Source organism: Sus scrofa, chromosome 6, assembly GCF_054392235.1.
Source record: "Sus scrofa isolate SSC_HxYL_T2T_F1_AM1 chromosome 6, Sscrofa_HxYL_maternal_Yorkshire_Landrace_v2.0, whole genome shotgun sequence".
In the NCBI taxonomy this organism is placed as follows: domain Eukaryota; kingdom Metazoa; phylum Chordata; class Mammalia; order Artiodactyla; family Suidae; genus Sus; species Sus scrofa.
This window is the reverse complement of record NC_139388.1, coordinates 57,770,215-57,787,429: the sequence shown is the minus strand read 5'-3', so window position 1 is coordinate 57,787,429 and position 17,215 is coordinate 57,770,215. Positions and strand designations below refer to the sequence as shown.

The 17,215-nt window shown below is 48.2% G+C and overlaps 2 protein-coding genes across 4 annotated transcripts; both read right to left on the bottom strand.

The window, feature by feature from the left end:
• Positions 1-3,475: 3,475 nt before the first annotated feature.
• On the bottom strand, positions 3,476-11,051 carry ZNF114 (zinc finger protein 114). 3 transcript variants are annotated; one of them, XM_021094653.2, is made up of 4 exons: positions 11,033-11,051; positions 10,279-10,364; positions 6,468-6,594; positions 3,476-4,908 (listed from the first exon to the last, which is right to left on the bottom strand). In XM_021094653.2, the coding sequence occupies exons 2-4, from the start codon at positions 10,279-10,281 to the stop codon at positions 3,731-3,733; spliced, it is 1,308 nt and encodes a 435-aa protein (XP_020950312.2). In that variant the 5' UTR covers positions 10,282-10,364; positions 11,033-11,051; the 3' UTR covers positions 3,476-3,730. The 3 variants fall into 3 exon arrangements, with proteins under 3 accessions (XP_020950312.2, XP_020950311.2, XP_020950310.2); XM_021094652.2 differs by lacking the exon at positions 11,033-11,051 and adding an exon at positions 10,642-10,763; XM_021094651.2 differs by lacking the exon at positions 11,033-11,051 and adding an exon at positions 10,465-10,540.
• A 2,790-nt stretch (positions 11,052-13,841) lies between these two features.
• LOC100622750 (vomeronasal type-1 receptor 1) lies at positions 13,842-14,787 on the bottom strand. The gene is given in 2 exon segments (XM_021097832.2): positions 13,842-14,762; positions 14,764-14,787. Coding segments are annotated over 2 exon segments (945 nt in total).
• Positions 14,788-17,215: the final 2,428 nt, after the last annotated feature.

Genomic DNA, 17,215 nt, shown 5'->3' with positions numbered 1-17,215 from the left:
TCACTTCCACTCACATTTATTGGCCAAAGCAGGTCATGTGACCTTGCCTGACTTCAAAGGGGGATGGGAAGTGCCAGGAAGGATAGAGGATGGTGGTGGGTTTGGGAGAGAAAGGACACCATGGATAATGTAACTGTCCTTGAGTCGTGCCATAAGCCCTGTCAAAATCTACCCAAATCTGGAGTTCCCATTATGTCTCAGCAGGTTAAGAACCCAACTAGTATCCATGAGGATGTGGGTTCCATCCCTGGCCTTGCTCACTGGGCTGAGGATCTGGCATTGCCGCAAGCTGCAAAAGGCAGAGGTTTTGGAGGCAGCTCAGATCTGGTGTTGCTGTGGTTGTGGTGTAGGCTGGCAGCTGTAGCTTCTGTTGAACCCCCAGCCAGGAAACTTCCATGTGCCACTAGTGTGGCTGTAAAAAAAAAAAAAAAAAAAAAAAAAAAGAATGGAGTAGGAGTCCCTCTGTGGCACAGCAGGTTAAGGATCCAACTACAGCAGCTCCAGTGGCTGCACAGGTGTGGGTTTGATACACAGCCCTGCAGCTGTGGCTCAGATTCAAACCCTGGGCCCAGGAACTTCCATTTGCCGCAGGTGAGGCCCTAAAAAAAAAAAAAAAAGGAAAAAAGGAATAGAGAAAATTAAAAAAACAAAACATCATGGCTGCTATTTGGTGAAATGCTGTTGATGTGAAATTTTTTCTGACAGTGCATCAGGGTCAGAAAAGTTTGGAAACTACTGGCAGGAAGGGCACCCATATTCCCCCACTGATCTGGAGATAACTGCCCACGAATACACCTGAAATCAACTCCTTTTCAGATGCTGAGTCCCCCAGCCCAAAGCAAACAATCCCCATCGCCCGAGGCGCTGTCTTAGCAGAATTCAGCCGCAAGATGGCGCCCGCGACCGGCAGTGAGTGGGTTCCGCTCCGTCCAGGAAGCCGAGAAGTTACCTGCACGGTGCCCACAGGAATGTAGAGCAGCAGACTGGTTGGAATGAAAAGCTCAATGTTGACTCCTAATTATCTCTCCACCAACCAATCAATATCCAAGAGCTGATTATACTCCCCACAACCCCCTCCCCATCCTGTCTTTATTTTTTACTTTTTTAATTATTCTTTTTAGGGCTGCAGCCCTGGCATCTAGAAGTTCCCAGGCTAGGGGTGGAATCGAAACTACAGCTGCCAGCCTACACCACAACCACAGCAACCGGGGATCTGAGCCACGTCTTCGGCCTACACCACAGCTCACAGCAACGTTGGATCCTTAACCCTCTGAGCGAGGCCAGGAATCAAACCCACATCCTCATGATTCCTAGTTGGGGTCATTAACCACTGAGCCACGACAGGAACTCCCCACCCCCACCCCCTTTCTTTAAAAGCCTTTCCCTGGGAGTTCCTGCTGTGGCAAAGTGGATTAAAAACTGCAGTAAGCTCAGGTTGCTGCTGAGTCACAGTTTTTTTTTTTGTTTGTTTTTTGTCTTTGTTGTTGTTGTTGTTATTGTTGCTATTTCTTGGGCCGCTCCCGCAGCATATGGAGGTTCCCAGGCTAGGGGTTGAAACGGAGCTGTAGCCACCGGCCTACGCCAGAGCCACAGCAACGTGGGATCCGAGCCGCGTCTGCAACCTACACCACAGCTCATGGCAACGCCGGATCGTTAACCCACTGAGCAAGGGCAGGGACCGAACCCGCAACCTCATGGTTCCTACTCGGATTCGTTAACCACTGCGCCACGACGGGAACTCCAGAGTCACAGTTTTGATCCTCAGCTTGCTCAGTGGGTTTAAGATCCTGCATTGCTGCAGCTGTGGCATAAGTCACAGCTGAAGCTTGGATTCCATCCCTGACCCAGGAACTTCCATATGCTGTGGGTGCAAGTGAAGGTGGGGGGCACTGACAAAACCATAAGACTTGGAGAACCCAATTTCAAGTGAGATGTATTATTTTATCATAAACTTGTTCAGTGAGTAACAAAATGTTAATGAGAGATTAATCCTTTTTTTTTTTTTTTTTCTCTCTTTCTTTTTGGAGCAATACCTGCTGCATAAGGATTTTCCCAGGCTAGGGGTCGAATCAGAGCTGCAGCTGCCAGCCTACACTACAGCCACAGCAACACAGGATCCTTAACCCACTAAGTGAGGCCAGGGACTGAACCCACATCCTCATGGACACTGGTTGGGTTATTATTGCTGAGCCACAACAGGAACTCCTGAATGCTTCTTAACCAAGCTAGGGGTTTGCCTCATGTAATAAATCTAGAAAGGCAGTCTACTGCAGCCATGGACAACCCAAAACATGCCATTTAAATATGAGATGGAGTTCCCTTGTGGCACAGTGGGTTAAGGATCTGGCATTGACACTGCAGAAGCTTGGGTAGCTGCCATGGGATGGGTTCTATGCCTGGTCCAGGAACTTCCAACATGCAGCCAAAAAAACAAACAAAAACCAAATATAAGAGTAAGACAGCTAGGAGTTCCCATCGTGGCACAGTGGAAACAAATCCGACTAGGAGGTTGCTGATTCGATCCCTGGCCTCACTCAGTGGGTTAAGGATCCGGCATTGCTGTGAGCTGTGGTGTAGGCTGGCAGCTACAGCCCCGATTTGACCCCTAGCCTGGGAACCTCCATATGCCACAGGTGCAGACCAAAAAATCAAAAACAAAACAACAAAAAAGAGTAAGACATCTACTATTTGAGGGTTGTGTTACTGGGACCATGACCTTCACTCCAGCAATGCAAAAATTGCTTTGCTGACTCAGGGAATATCATGCCATTTCCAGAAAGCAACAAGGAAAGAGGAAAGGGAACTTGATTAAGAGAATGTGTGAAGAACATTCTAGGCTTCCCAACAGCTCTCCAGAAATCCAGACCAGAGCCCTCATCATTGGCCAGAGCGATCAGCTCCGCCCACCATCAGTTATGAGAAAAACTGAGAAATGCATTTCTAAACATCAGACAGTGCCAACTCTGGGAAAACAAATTGGTGAACTCTTAGTGAAGATGAGAAGGACATGGCCAGACAGTGAGCTGTGTGAGCTGCATGAGACTGCAAATCAGCTGCATGAGACTAAAATCAAAGTCAGTTGTATAAGACTGAAATGAAAGTCAGGACAAGTTCCTCCTATCAGTATCATAAAGATCACAGACTCTGAGGGAGTTCCTGCTGTGGCACAGTGGGTTAAGAATCTGACTGCAGCAGTTCAGGTCACTGCAGAGGTGTGGGTTTGATCCCCGGCCAGGTGCAGTGGGTGCAGCCATTGAAAAAAAAAAACTTAAATCAAATACTCTGACAATAATGCAGTTACATCATTACCAGTGACAACAACTGGACAAAATAGTATCGTGGAGCACAGTAAATTACACAGTCTAAATTAGGAGCAGCTCAAACAGGGCTTCACACAAGTCGGGAGATAAGTCAGTGAATTATAACGAATAGACTGCCTATCAAAACCCACGTGGCAGCACCGAAAGGGTCCATAGAGGGATTAGTAGGATTTTATTAGAAAAGAAAAACAGGAAAATAATGAGTTTCCATTTCAGCTGAAGGAGACTACAATGGCAGCAATCATAGTATTTACTATGTTTCTCTCCTACTATTTTACTTATTTGTGCCCTGTAAGTGAAGAGAAAGAACTCAAGGCTTTCTCTTATCAATTAAGATGAGGATTTCTCTCCAGAATGTGGTCTCTTGTATAACATAAAAGATGTTTTAGGAGGTTTTCCTCACATTTCTTTCATCCACAGGGCCTCCCTCCACTGTGAGCCTTCAGGTGGTTTTTAAGTCTTGAAGAAAGAACATAGCCTTTCCCGCATTCCCCACATTTGTAGGGTTTCTCTCCAGTGTGAATCCTCTTATGTTCGCTCAGCTTTGCAGACTTAATGAAGTTTTTTCCACACTCCTCACATTTATAGGGTTTCTCTCCTGTGTGAACCCTGATATGTTCATTAAGCTTTGAGGACTTACTGAAGGCTTTCCCACATTCCTGACATTCAAAGTTCATGATGTGGTTTTGTAAATGTTTACTAAGGTGTAAGAAATATCTGAAGGCTTTCCCACAATTCTTACATTCGTGGGGCTTCTCTCCCGTGTGGATTTCCCTGTGCCTCCTAAGGAATGATTGATACACAAAGGCTTTCCCACAATCATCACATTTGTGGCTTTTCCCTCCCATTGATGATCTTCTGTGAGAGTCTGAGTTTGGAACGTGGGCCAATGTTTTCCCATTTTGATCATTCTCATTATTTGTCTCTGCTGTGGAGAATTGCCTGTGTATGGCATGGAGCGAGTTCTTTACGAGGCTGATTTCACACCAAGGAGAGTTATGAGCTTTCTCTTCCACCTGAGTCCTGAGCATCCTAAGGGAGCAGTCTTCCCCTAAGGCTTGCAATGGATTGTATTCATGTGTGTTCTCGTACATTTCATCACGTAAATGAGGCCCATTGTTCTGACCAGTAATCTGAGTGTTTGATGTGGGCTCCATCTGAGTTCTCAATGGGATGTTTTGCCACAAGACTCTGTTACCTTCCTTGTTTGTACAGATTTTTGGATTACTGGTTAAGGTGAGGACTTGTTTCAAAATACCTGAGGCAGGTTTGAGGCTATGTTTTCTCATGGGATCACTGCTTGAAGGCGTGAGCTTCAGGCCAGGTTTGGAGCTGTCCCTCGTCCCACCATATTCATGGACTCCCACTAGAGATGTATCTTTCTCATGGGTGGTTGCAACTTGCTTCAGTTTTTGCCCCCTCTGCTTGCCTGGCACCTCTTTTTGATGCCAGGTCCAGTCTTCTCCTAATGCACTGAGCTGGGAGCTGCTGCTTGCCAGACAAGCTCTGTTGGCTTCATGAAATGTCTCTCTAGCAAGAATGTTCCACTGAGGGATTGAGCCTTTGCTTTTACATTGAGTCACCCAATCTGAAAAGAAGTGGTACAGAGATCAGTTCTTTGATGGAGTTCCCACTGTGGCTCAACAGTAGTACACCTGACTAGGATCCATGAGGACCTACTGCAGGTTCGATCCCTGGCCTCACTCAGTAGGTTAAGGATCTGGTGTTGCTGTGAGCTGTGGTGTAGGTCACAGATGCAGCTTGGATCCCACATTGCTGTGGCTCTGGTGTAGGCCGGCAGCTACAGCTCCGATTTGACCCCTAGTCTGGGAACCTCCATATGCCACAGGTGCCACCCTAAAAAGACAAGAAGACAAAAAAAAAAAAAAGGTTTTTGTTGAAAGTAAAGGTGGGGTGGGGATGCTAACACAGGCAAATGCCCATATGGCTCTCTTTTTAAATGGTCCCTCAATGTATGTGAGCAAAATGGGAAAGGGAGGAGTTCAAGAGGAGGCAAACAGAGACGCAGCAGCGATAGACACAAGAGAGCTTGGGATGGATGCGGAGTCTGACCACAGTAAGAATGTAGGTTCAATATACGCAACAATGCAGCACTATTTACAGGAGCCAAGACATGGAAACAATCTAAATGGCCACCAACAGAGAATTGGATACAGAAGGCATGGCACGTAGATACAATGGACTATTAATAACTTAGCCATAAAAAGAATGAAATAATGCCATTTACACCAACATAGGTGGACCCTAGAGATTATCATACTAAGGGTAGTAAGCCAGAGAAGATTCTATGATATCTCGCTTATGGAATCTAATAAAAATGATACTAAAGAACTTATTATTATTTTTTTATCTTTTTAGGCCCACACCCATCACATATGGACGTTCCCGAGCTAGGGGTTGAATCAGAGCTACAGCTGCCAGTCTATGCCACAGCAATGTGAGATTTGAACCACATCTGCAACCTTGCCATAGCTTGCAGCACAACTGGATCCTTAACCTACTGAGTGAGGCCAGGGATCAAACCCGCCTCCTCATGGATACTAGTCAGGTTCTTAACCCACTGAGCCACAGTGGAAACTCCTGGATCCTTTATATATATATATACATATATATATATATATATACATATTACTGAATCACTTTGCTGTACCCTATAAACTAACACAACACTGTAAATGATTCATATCTGCCTGTCACCCAGGTGCACAAATGCCCAGCAAAAATGCCACTGCTCTATTCCCAGAACTGCTTCTTGCTGCAAATAGATCAGCTGAGGTTTGCCTCACTGAGGTCCGGGTCACTGGGAGATGGGGTACTTACCATGTGAGGGAACGGTGCTTGCTTTGGTTTAGAGGAATTCTGGAGCCGAGCAAGTGAATTTCCCAGCAATGTCCTGAATCGCCACTTTTCTCACAAATGCACCGAACTCTGGGCTCCATATTTACCTACTTAAGCCTCCCCCAAAGTGTATTAACCATGAAGAGACTACAAATGGAATGCAGAGGACAGATTTCCAGTTTCATGGGGCAAACTCTGTCTACCACTCGGGGGCAGTAGAGTGTCCCTGGAACACAGGAGGTGCGTGACTCACCCGGGCCATCTGGGCCCAGGAAGGGGCATTCTTACCCACATAGGCCAGGTTCCTGCAGTTCTCCAGGATCACATCTCTGTAGAGTTTCCTCTGCGCAGGGTCCAGCAGGGCCCACTCCTCCTTGGTGAAGTTCACAGCCACATCTTCAAAGGTCACCGAGTCCTAAACAACAAACCCATTTTGGCTCAGTGGAGTATGGACTGTCAGGAGTTGAATTGCGTCCCCTCCCAAAGGTATGTTGAAATCCAGCCCCCTAGGGCTGGAGAATGGGACCTGAAGTGGAAATAAGGTCTTTGAAGATGTAAACAAGATGAGGTCACTCTGGAATAGGCGCGTCCTAATCCAACGACAGGTGTCTTCCTAAGAAGAGGCAATCTGGGGAGTCTTGCAGTGCAGCAGGTTAAGGATCTGGCATTGTGGCTGCTGTGGCCCAGGTTCGAACCCTGGCCTGGGAACTTCTACATGCTTCGGGAACCCTCTTACACCCCCACCCCCTGCAAAGGAGGAAATCTGGACATAGAAACACAATGGAAGATACACATCATCTGCTATTGGTGGGGGGGGATACAGGCTGGAATGATGTGTCTACAAGCAGAGGCCACTGCAAATTTCTAGAAAATTGCCCCACCTCTAATTTGAAGGCAAATTAGGCACAATTTACCAAAATTTTATATGTGTTCATCCTTTATCCAGCATTTGCACTCAGGGGATTATACTCCAAAAATACCCCGGCCAAAAACCCGAAATGATATATGCACATAATTACTTATCGAAGCTTACTGATAACAGCAGAAGGCTGGAAACCACCCCAAATATTCAATAAAGGGGAATGTTTAAAATTTTATGATGAGGCCACAAAAATGAAGAACTATACAGACTAAGAATAGATCTTAGGGAGTTCCCGTCATGGCTCAGTAGAAATGAATCCGACTAGGAACCATGAGGTTGCGGGTTGGATCCCTGGCCTCGCTCAGTGGGTTAAAGATCTGGCATTGCCATGAGCTGTGGTGTCGGTTGCAGACATGGCTCATATCCTGTGTTGCTGTGGCTGTGGTGTAGGCTGGCAGCTGCAGCTCCAGTTCAACCCTAGCCTGGGAACTTCCAAATGCCACAGGCGTGGCCCTAAGAAGACAAAAAAAAACCTTAGTCTGCAATCTCCTATTGTGTATTGTAAACAAAACTCCAGATATCAAAGCACTGCATTCTTTTGTGTGTGTGTGTCTTTTTGCCTTTTCTAGAGCCAATCCCTGGGCATAGGGAGGTTCCCAGGCTAGGGGTTGAAACGGAGCTGTAGCCTCCAGCCTACACCACAGCCGCAGCAGCAACACCAGATCCAAGTCGCATCTGCAACCTACACCACAGCTCACGGCAATGCCAGATCCTTAATCCACTGAGCAAGGCCAGGGATCGAACCCGCGACCTCATGGTTCCTAGTCGGATTTGTTAACCACTGAGCCACAACAGGAACTCCCTCAAAGCACTGCATTCTTAAATACTGACATTATAATCTCTAAAGCATGAGGAATCTTTAAAAATATAATCAAAGAGTATCACACTGAGAAATATGGGCAGTATGCTTTTATAGAAGCAGTCTCCCAAAGAGACCACCATGTTTTATTTGTCACTCTAGTCTTTTTGGGGAGCAGTGGGGTGGGGCATGTGCTGGCAGCATGTGGAAATTCCCAGGTCAGGGATCCAACCTGAATCACAGCAGTGACAAGGCCAGATCCTGAATATGCTGAGCCACCAGGGAACTGCACTTAAGTCTTTAAAAATTTATTAACAATTACCCCTTATATTAGCTGTGCAAGAGGATACAATGAGCTCATTTTTATTAAATTAAGGGAAAATGAGGAACCCTGAAAATGCATGGAAGAGTCTATAAAAGCGGTTCCTGGAGTTCCTGCTGTGGCTCAGCAGGTTAAGGACCTGACTAGCATCCATGAGGATTCAGGTTGGATCCATGGCCCCACTCAGTGGGTTAAGGATTCGTAGGTGGGGAGCCCCAGCTTGGATTCAACCCCTAGCCAGGGAACTAGCCAGGGTGCAGCCCTAAAAAGAAAAGGGGAAAAAAAAAAAGGTACAGACTAGTATGTTTAAAATAAATAAGCTACAAGGAGATACTGTACAACACAGGGAAGATAGCCAATATTTTGGAATAACTATAAACGAATTTATAAACTTTTTTTTTTTTTTGGGTCTCTTTAGGGCTGAACTCATGGCATACGGAGGTTCCCAGGCGAGGGGTTGAATCGGAGCTGTAGCTGCCGGCCTACACCACAGACACAGTCACGCCAGATCTGAGCCGCATCTGCAACCTACACTGCAGCTCTCGCAACACCAGATCCTTAACCCACTGATGGAGGCCAGGGATCGCACCTGCATCCTCAAGGATCCTGGTCAGATTCGCTTCCGCTGTGCTACAACAACGGAAACTCCAATTTGGGAGATGTAAGCATTTTGAATCATGATGCAATAGAGTGTCCATCCACTCTGTCTCAAAAAAAAAAAAAAAGCAAACTAAACCAAGTATTGCTGTTTGATATTTGACATCATGACAGTAGGAAAAGAACTCCCACTCCTGCCTGGGGAATCCGAAGCCTTTTCCACCGAGAAGCAGCTTTGATATTCAGAGTTTCAGAAAAGGAATTTGGGAGAGAAGAATTCACATCTATCCTGCCAGACCCGAGGTAATGCCCTTGGGAGCAGTCCCAGCTTGAGTCGTTCTAGGTGGAGCTTCATTTAAATTTACCTTGAACTCCACCCTTCTTTAATCCTATCATCGGCCCCCATCCCTTGCTTTATTTTCAGGTTTCTCTTGGATCAAACTCCCTCCTGCTAGCCAATCAACACTACCGGGACCCCCCGTTTCTGTTCCTGGTGAGCTCAGGCACATTAGCTTGGGAAAATAGGGGGAAAAAGAGTCAGAAGGCATGATTCTGGGCCAGCTCGGTGGGCAGGTGGCAGGAAAACTGCCACATGTGGCAGATGAAACACACCCCCATCTGTGCCTGGAGCTCCTGGGGAACCAGCCTTCCCGAGAGACCACGAAAGACAAACCGTGCAACTTATTCAGATCAAGGGGCTTTCATCCTGACGACTCGGTCACTTTCCCTTCAACTTGCCCCCCACCCCTTGTTTTTTGCTTTTTAGGGCCGAACTTGCACATATGGAGGTTCCCAGGCTAGGGGGCGAATCGGAGCTACAGTTGCCGGCCTACACCACAGCCACAGCAAGGCAGGATCCGAGATGCATCTGCGACCTACTCCACGGCTCAGGGCAACGCCAGATCCTTCACCCACTGAGCGAGGCCAGGGATCGAAGCCGCAACCTCATGGATACTAGTCGGGTCAGTTCCGCTGAGCCACTGCGGGAACTCCTCAATCTGGCCTCTTAAAACTGCTCTCTGCGGAGGTCCGAGCTTTCACAGAAAAAAAAAAAAAAAAAAAAAAAAAAAAAAAAAAAAAAAGGATGTGCTCCCTGGACCCCACTTAAACCCGGAAGCCCTTTCTCCCGAAGAGAACTCATTGGGCATCCTTCAGTCTGACTGCGCCCGGGGTGTGGCTGCTCACCCTCACCCCAAAGGACCCCAACACATTTACGAATTCAAATAACACCAGTGGCCGCCAGCGCTGCCGGCGCCCAGGGACAGACCGGGGCGTCCTGCAAGGTTGCAGCCCGGGGCTGGGGAGCCCCCTCTCCTTGGAGGTGAAGGGCCCATTTGAGCTCCGCGCCTGGGCTCCTGGTGGCTTCCTCTTTCCTCCGGGACGGAGGGAATCCGGTCTTTGCAGGCAGCTGCTCTCGACTCCCGGCAATGCGGACTCGAGCCGCCGCCGGCAAACTTACCATTTCACCCGCACTGGCTTCTCGACGGGTCTACACGGCAGGTGGCGCAGCCCAAGCGCCCGTTGCGATACGAGAGGGGTGCGGGGCTGGAGACAGAAGTGAAGGGTGGAACGGTAAAAACGAATACTGAAATCAAGAAATTGTGACCCTCCCCCTGTCCCCCCCCCCCCCGGGAAGGATCCAGACAGGCAGCTGCTCTCGACTCCCGTGGAAACGCAGCCCGAGCCGGCTTCCAGATCCCCCTCCCCAAAATGGTCGTCTCAAGGAAGGGGAGGAGGAGGAGGAGGAGCCAAGCAGGAAGGGGATCCCGAGAGCAGCACCCTTGCCCGCCCCCGGAAAACCTCCCGGAGCCCAGGGACTGACCCCACCCCCGGCAGAGTCACATTTCCAGCGTAACTTTCTCCCCAGGATCTCCGGAGCCTGGAGGCAGCCGGACCTGCTAGCGTCCCCAGACGCTAGCTCCCAGCCTCGGGCTCACACCGTCCCCGCCCCTCCCCGCCCACTCCATCCCTCCCCCCTCCCCCCAACTCCCACCCCATCTCCCCCCCCCCGCCCCTCCCCGCCCACCCCATCCCCCCGCCCGCCAGGAAGTTCCCAGGCCTGGAGGGCAGTGCGCCTCCCCGCTCCGTTGGTCAGAAGGACGGTCAGTTTCCAAGGACTGGTTTTTATCTGTGCTGGAAAAGGGCCAAGACGGACGTAATGGTGCGTCCCCTGAGCCTCCCTTGGGCCCTCGCTGCCTCTTTTTAGAACCTACCTCCCAGCTGTGAAGTGGTTTTGCTGTGATTCCAGATCCACCTGTTTGTGACAAAGATGAAGTTGCTTTTACAAGTGATGAAAGAAATGTTCAAACATTGAGGTATGGGGAAGTCATTTGGGTTTAGACATGATTCACTTGAACTTTGTGCTAATGAGCCCAGCCTGTGTGTGACCTAGCACAATATGCAGACTACATCTGCTTCGCTCATTAAAGAAAAGAGGGGGAGTTCCCCTAGCGGCTCAGCGGTAAGGAAGCTGACTAGTATCCATGAGGATGCAGGTTCGATCCCTGACCTTGCTCAGTGGGTTAAGGATCCGGTGGGCAGCTGTAGCTCCAATTCGATCCGTAGCCTGGGAAGCTCCATATGGCGGCGGTGCGGCCCTAAAAAAGACCAAAAAGAAAAGAGGGGAGGGAGAAAGGAAGGAAGGAAGAAAGGGTGGGTGGACCAAAAGTAAAGAATGTTAAGAATGTCCTTTTTTTTTTTCTTGGCTGCCCCCGGGGGCATAAGGAGCTCCCAGGCCACCGATCAATTCGCAGCCTAGGTTGCCTCCTAAGCCGCAGCTGCGGCAACGCTGGATCCTTAACCCACTGTGCAGGGCTGGGAATCGAACTGAAGCTCCCAAGATGCTGCTCCTCCCCTTGCGCCACAGCAGAAACTCCAAGAATGTCTTTTTTATTTGGGGGCTGCACACATATATGGGAGATCCAGGGTCAGAAATTGAACTGGCGCCAGCACAGCGACAATGGTGGATTCTTAACTTACTGCACCACAGCGGGAACTCCAAGAACGTCATTTTTATTTTCATTTATTTATTTATTTTCACCATTTGTCTTTTTAGGGCCGCACCTGTGGCATGTGGAGGTTCCCAGGCTAGGGGTCTAATCGGAGCTGCCACTGCGGGCCTACACCAGAGCCACGGCAACGCAGGATCCGAGCCAGTGGGTGACCTACACCAGAGCTCACGGCAACGCCGGATCCTTAACCCACTGAGCAAGGCCAGGGATCGAACCACAACTGCATGGTTCCTAGTCGGATTCATTTCCATGGCGCCACGACGGGAATTCCTGGGAGACACCATTTTCCCTGTAACATCCTTTTACTTCTGTAGACTCTTTGGCGTTGGGATTTGCGGGGACCGGGGTGGGGGGAGGTTGGGGCTGCTCCTACGGCAGGCAGAGGTCCCCAGGCCAGGGACTGAACCTGTGCCACAGCAGTGACTTGCACCACAGTAGTGACAATGCTGGACACTAAACCACTAGGCAACCAGGGAAGTCCTTCTTAGACTAACTTTGAGAGTGACTTTTTTCTTGAATTTGTGAAGCCTCCATACTCTCTTCTGACATGCTTATAGTGTATTTGTTTAAGCTGCGAAAAAGCTTATTGGTTTGAGTTGGTGTTTGAAATTAATATGTGGCTCTGGGAGTTTCCGTCGTGGCACAGTGGTTAACAAATCCAACTAGGAACCAAGAGGTTGCAGGTTCGAACCCTGGCCTTGCTCAGTGGGTTAAGGATCCAGCGTTGCCGTGAGCTGTGGTGTAGGTCGAAGACATGGCTTGGATCCCACGTTACTATCTGTGGCTGTGGCATAGGCCGGCGGCAACAGTTCCAATTGGGCCCCTAGCCTGGGAACCTCCTAAAAGGTGCAGGTGCGGCCCTAAAAAGACCGAAAATAAAAAAAATTTAAAAAGAAACTGGCAATATTGAAAATGAAGAATTTACTGAGCAATCCCAAACACAGACACAGCTGTCATATTGGTATGTATGGGAGGATCACTCTGAAAGGAAAAAAAAGTGGGAGTTCTCACTGTTGCTCAACAGGTTAAGGACCTGATGTTGTCTCTGAGGATGTGGGTTTGATCCCCAGCCTCACTCGGTGGGTTAAGGATCTGGCATTGCCGAAAGCTCGGGTGTAGGTGGAAACTGTGGCTTGGACCTGATTCCAGGCCCGGGAACTCCATGTGCTGCCGGGCAGCCAAAAGAGAAAATTAATAAGTAAATAGATAGATCAAGAAAGAAAGAAAGGTCGTGTTGATTTCCACGGTTGTTTTAATTTCTGCTGTACAGCAAAATGATCCAGTTATACATAAATACATACACTCTTTTTAAAATATTTTTTTCCATGATGGTTTATCATAGACATGGAAAAGAGTTCTCTGTGAGATACAGTAGGACATTGTCTTGTAAGAGTTCACATTTGGGAACCCCAACCTTCCACGCCATCCCTGCCCCTTGGCAACCACACATCTGCTCTTGCTGTCTGTGGAGTATTTTTAGTGTTTATCATCACGCTTATATTTTTCCTATAGCACAAATACGCTATATAATCTCTATACTAATTTTTTCTTTTTACCTGTATCAGTCAGTAATGTACACCCAGCTTCTAAAAGATTTCCTGGAGTGTGTAAGGTGTGTAGTATACGTTTATTGAATACATCAAGGATTTTCTCTAGTGCCATTTAAGAGAAGTATAACTGACGCCTTTTCTGGAATTAAACATTCCAGCAGCCACATTTCACAATGAGCAAAACCAAGCAAAGGTAGTTTTAATGATACAGTTACAATATGTTTTGTTGACTCCAATGACCATTTTCGACAAGGAATCAATCCAAAGACTGCTTATTTGAGCTTTAGGTACGCTCCTTTACTGTAAGGCTTCACTACTGTGTATACATATAATTTAAATCGCGTGTCAATTTATACAAGCCACATGGCAGTGTACAATTGCCACGCAGCCTTTTTTTTTTTTTTTCCTCCCATAAATCGTTACGGAGACTCCTCTGCTGCCAAAAAGCTGTGGGCATCAGATCACCTACTGAAAGCTCTTCCAGAAAAAGTAATTCTCATCTGTGAAAGGGAAGAAGTAAATTTGGACATGATCTTATTATTTTTCATCAGCACAAAAGGGCAGATGGTTGGGTAGCAGGATGCAAGGGTGCCAGTAATCCTCTCCAGTCCTGGGTTTTTTTGGAGTCTATAAAACACATAAAAGGTACTGAAGTTGTTTGCACAATAAAAGAAAACAAAGCAACTTACCAGCAAAACAATAGTGTGGGTGGCTTTGATTTCAGGAGGCGTTTGAGAGTAGAGTCTAGAGCTGTGCATGTGCCGGACCCTCTGGCGGTGTCTGTAGATGAGATTCACCATGTAGAGGCTGAACCCCATCATGGGGACCACAAAGAGGAGGTCTCGAATCACCATGGCGCTCAAAAACGTCTGGGAATTGCCTGTGGACCGCGACGTCTGGCAGTAGAGGGAGGAGTACCTGGACCCGGCAACTGTGCTGTTGGGATTGGCTTCCGTCGCCAGGATGATGTGGATGTAGATGAGCAGGTTGATGCCCCAAAAGAAGAGGAGGGCGGGGTAGATGCACCCAGAGCTTATCGATTTCAGCCACGCCCACTTAGAATTCCCAGGACTGATGGTGACGGCTTGGAAGGCGCTCAGGAGGGCGGTGGTACAGATGGAAAGACCCCGGGTTACTCTGTACATGAACATCATGGCCTTACAACCAGCATCGTTCAGGAAATGTCTCACTCCAAAAGATGACACCACGTCTGGTATTAACCGGAACGTGATGGTCAAGATATTGACCAAGGTCAGGTGGAGGAGGATCCCGTCAATGGGCTTTTTCAGGTGAGACTGAGTTAAAAAGGTGTACACATAAAACCCCAGGAGCAGCGAGTTCCCCATGTACCCAATACAAATGTGCAATAGGAAGAACCCCCCCCCAAATTGCATCAGTTGGAAGCATTCTGATGTTAGATTTTTAATTCAACCAGGATTCAAAGCCCACAAAAGAGGTTGGAGGAGGGGATTTTCGTGGAGCTCAGGAAGAAGATGAGGGGGCGAGGTGGGTAAGGGCACGGGAGGAGAGAGTCCGCTCTGCTGTATTTCTGGCCCTTTCGGAGACTGGATTCCAGGAATTCTTGACCACCTTGGAGTACAGAATTAGGTTCATGAAGAAAGTGGAATTCACACACTAAAACCATTCATTCTCTGTATTACCTAGGACATGGTGGGCCTATTAAAAAAAAAAAAAATTGAAGTTCCCGTCGTGGCGCAGTGGTTGACGAATCCAACTAGGAGCCATGAGGTTGCAGGTTCGATCCCTGGCCTTGTGCAGTGGGTTAAGGATCCGGTGTTGCCGTGAGCTGTGGTGTAGGTCGCAGACATGGATCAGATCTCGTGTTGCTGCGGCTCTGGCGTAGGCCGGCGGCTACAGCTCCGATTGGACCCCTAGCCTGGGAACCTCCATATGCCGCAGGAGCAGCCCTAGAAAAGGCAAAAAGACCAAAAAAAAATCAACTTTTCATGCTAGAAGGCTTTTGTTGTTCTTGTTGTTGCTTTTTATAGCGGCCCCCGCAGCATGTGGAAGCTCCCAGGCTAGGGATCAAATCCAAGCTGCAGCTGCCGGCCTTCCCTGCAGCCACAGCAATGCTCGACCTGAGCTGCATTTGTGACCGACAGCCAGAGCTCACGGCGATGCCGGATCCTTAACCCACTGGGTGAGGCCAGGATCAAACCCACATCCTCAAGGATACTACTCAGGTTCCTAAACTGCTTAGCCACAATGGGAACTCCTAGAAGGCATTTTTAATACTAATAGATTGAATTTTGTACCTGAATTGATAAGTTTCAGTATTCCCATTTTTTTCATGCAGTGTTATGCATGTAACACATAAAGAGTATCATGCTATCAGAACAGAACTGTGTTTATTGTTTTTTATTTTGATTTTTACTTTGTCTTTTTAGGGCCACACCCGTGGCATATGGAGGTTCTCAGGCTAGGGGTCAAATCAGAGCTGTAGCCTCTGACCTACACCACAGCCACAGCAACGTGGGATCCGAGCCACGTTCTGGGACCTACACCACAGCTCAGGGCAACGCTGGATCCTTAACCCACTGAGCAAAGTCAGGGATCGAACCCACCACGTTATGGTTCCTAGTCAGATTTGTTTCTGCTGCACCACGACGGGAACCCCTGTTTTCTTCTTTTTAGAGTTTTGACGTCACACATAGCTTCCAAGGCAATTATCAATATGTATCTAATGGAGTTTTTCAAATGGACCATTTTTTTTCCCCACCTCTTCTCCCAACCACTGGTTAGCTGGCATATTTCAGAGACTTTTTTTTTTTTAGTCTTTTTGTCTTTTTAGGGCCACACCCACGGCATACAGAGGTTCCCAGGCTACAGGTTGAAGTGGAGCTGTAGCTGCCGGCCTACACCACAGCCACCCCAACGTGGCATCCGAGCCGCGTCTGCAGCCTACACCACAGCTCACGGCAACACTGGATCCATAATCCACTGAGCAAGGCCGGGGATCGAACCTGAGTCCTCATGGATACTAGTCGGGTTCATTGACCACAGAGCCACAACAGGAATGCCTTTAGAGAACTTTTTGATGCTCAGAGTGTGGGTAGGGTCTGACATCTGATGGCTAGAGGTCAAGGCTGCTGCTAAACATCCTGCAGGACGCAGGATTATTCCCACAACCACAAACTTTCTAGCTCTAAATGGCAGCCGTACTGGGGGTGAGAAACCCCCTCTGAGCAACAGTCCATGTGTATTGCTAACGGCATCATAGCTACAGCCTACCTTATGTTGTGAACAGTTACCGTGTGCTTGTTATGGAGAAGGAACCAGGATACTGACCAATAGTTAGGAGAGTAACGGTTTGACATTCACTGAGGCTGATTTTTTTGGAGGGGTGCACACTTAAGTTCTGGGGCCAGGGATTGAACCCAAGCCACAGCAGTGATGACGCTGGATCCTTAACCTACTGGGCCATAAGGGAACTCCAAGGCTGATATTTCAATTCACCAGGTCAGACTTCCCTGGTGGCTAAAAGCCATAATATTATAAGATGAATGGCCTCTGCTTTATTCTTACCTTTCCTAACTCAAGATGAACCCCCCTTGTCCAATGTACCCCAGAACGTTACAGGGAAAGTGTGGCTGTGAGCCCTAGATGAGGGCTAGTGCCAACCTGACAAGTTGAAATCAAGCGCATCCCAGCCCTTGGCCTATTTGGCATCCGTGGGTACCCCTCTTCCTGCCATGTGATGCTTCTAAATAACTTGGGGCAGTTGCCCTGGAGAGAACTGAAAACACTCTCCCCAACAGAGGCCATAGTAAGTCCTAGGCGATCCTATTGGCATGATGTTTGTTTCTCTAAAACA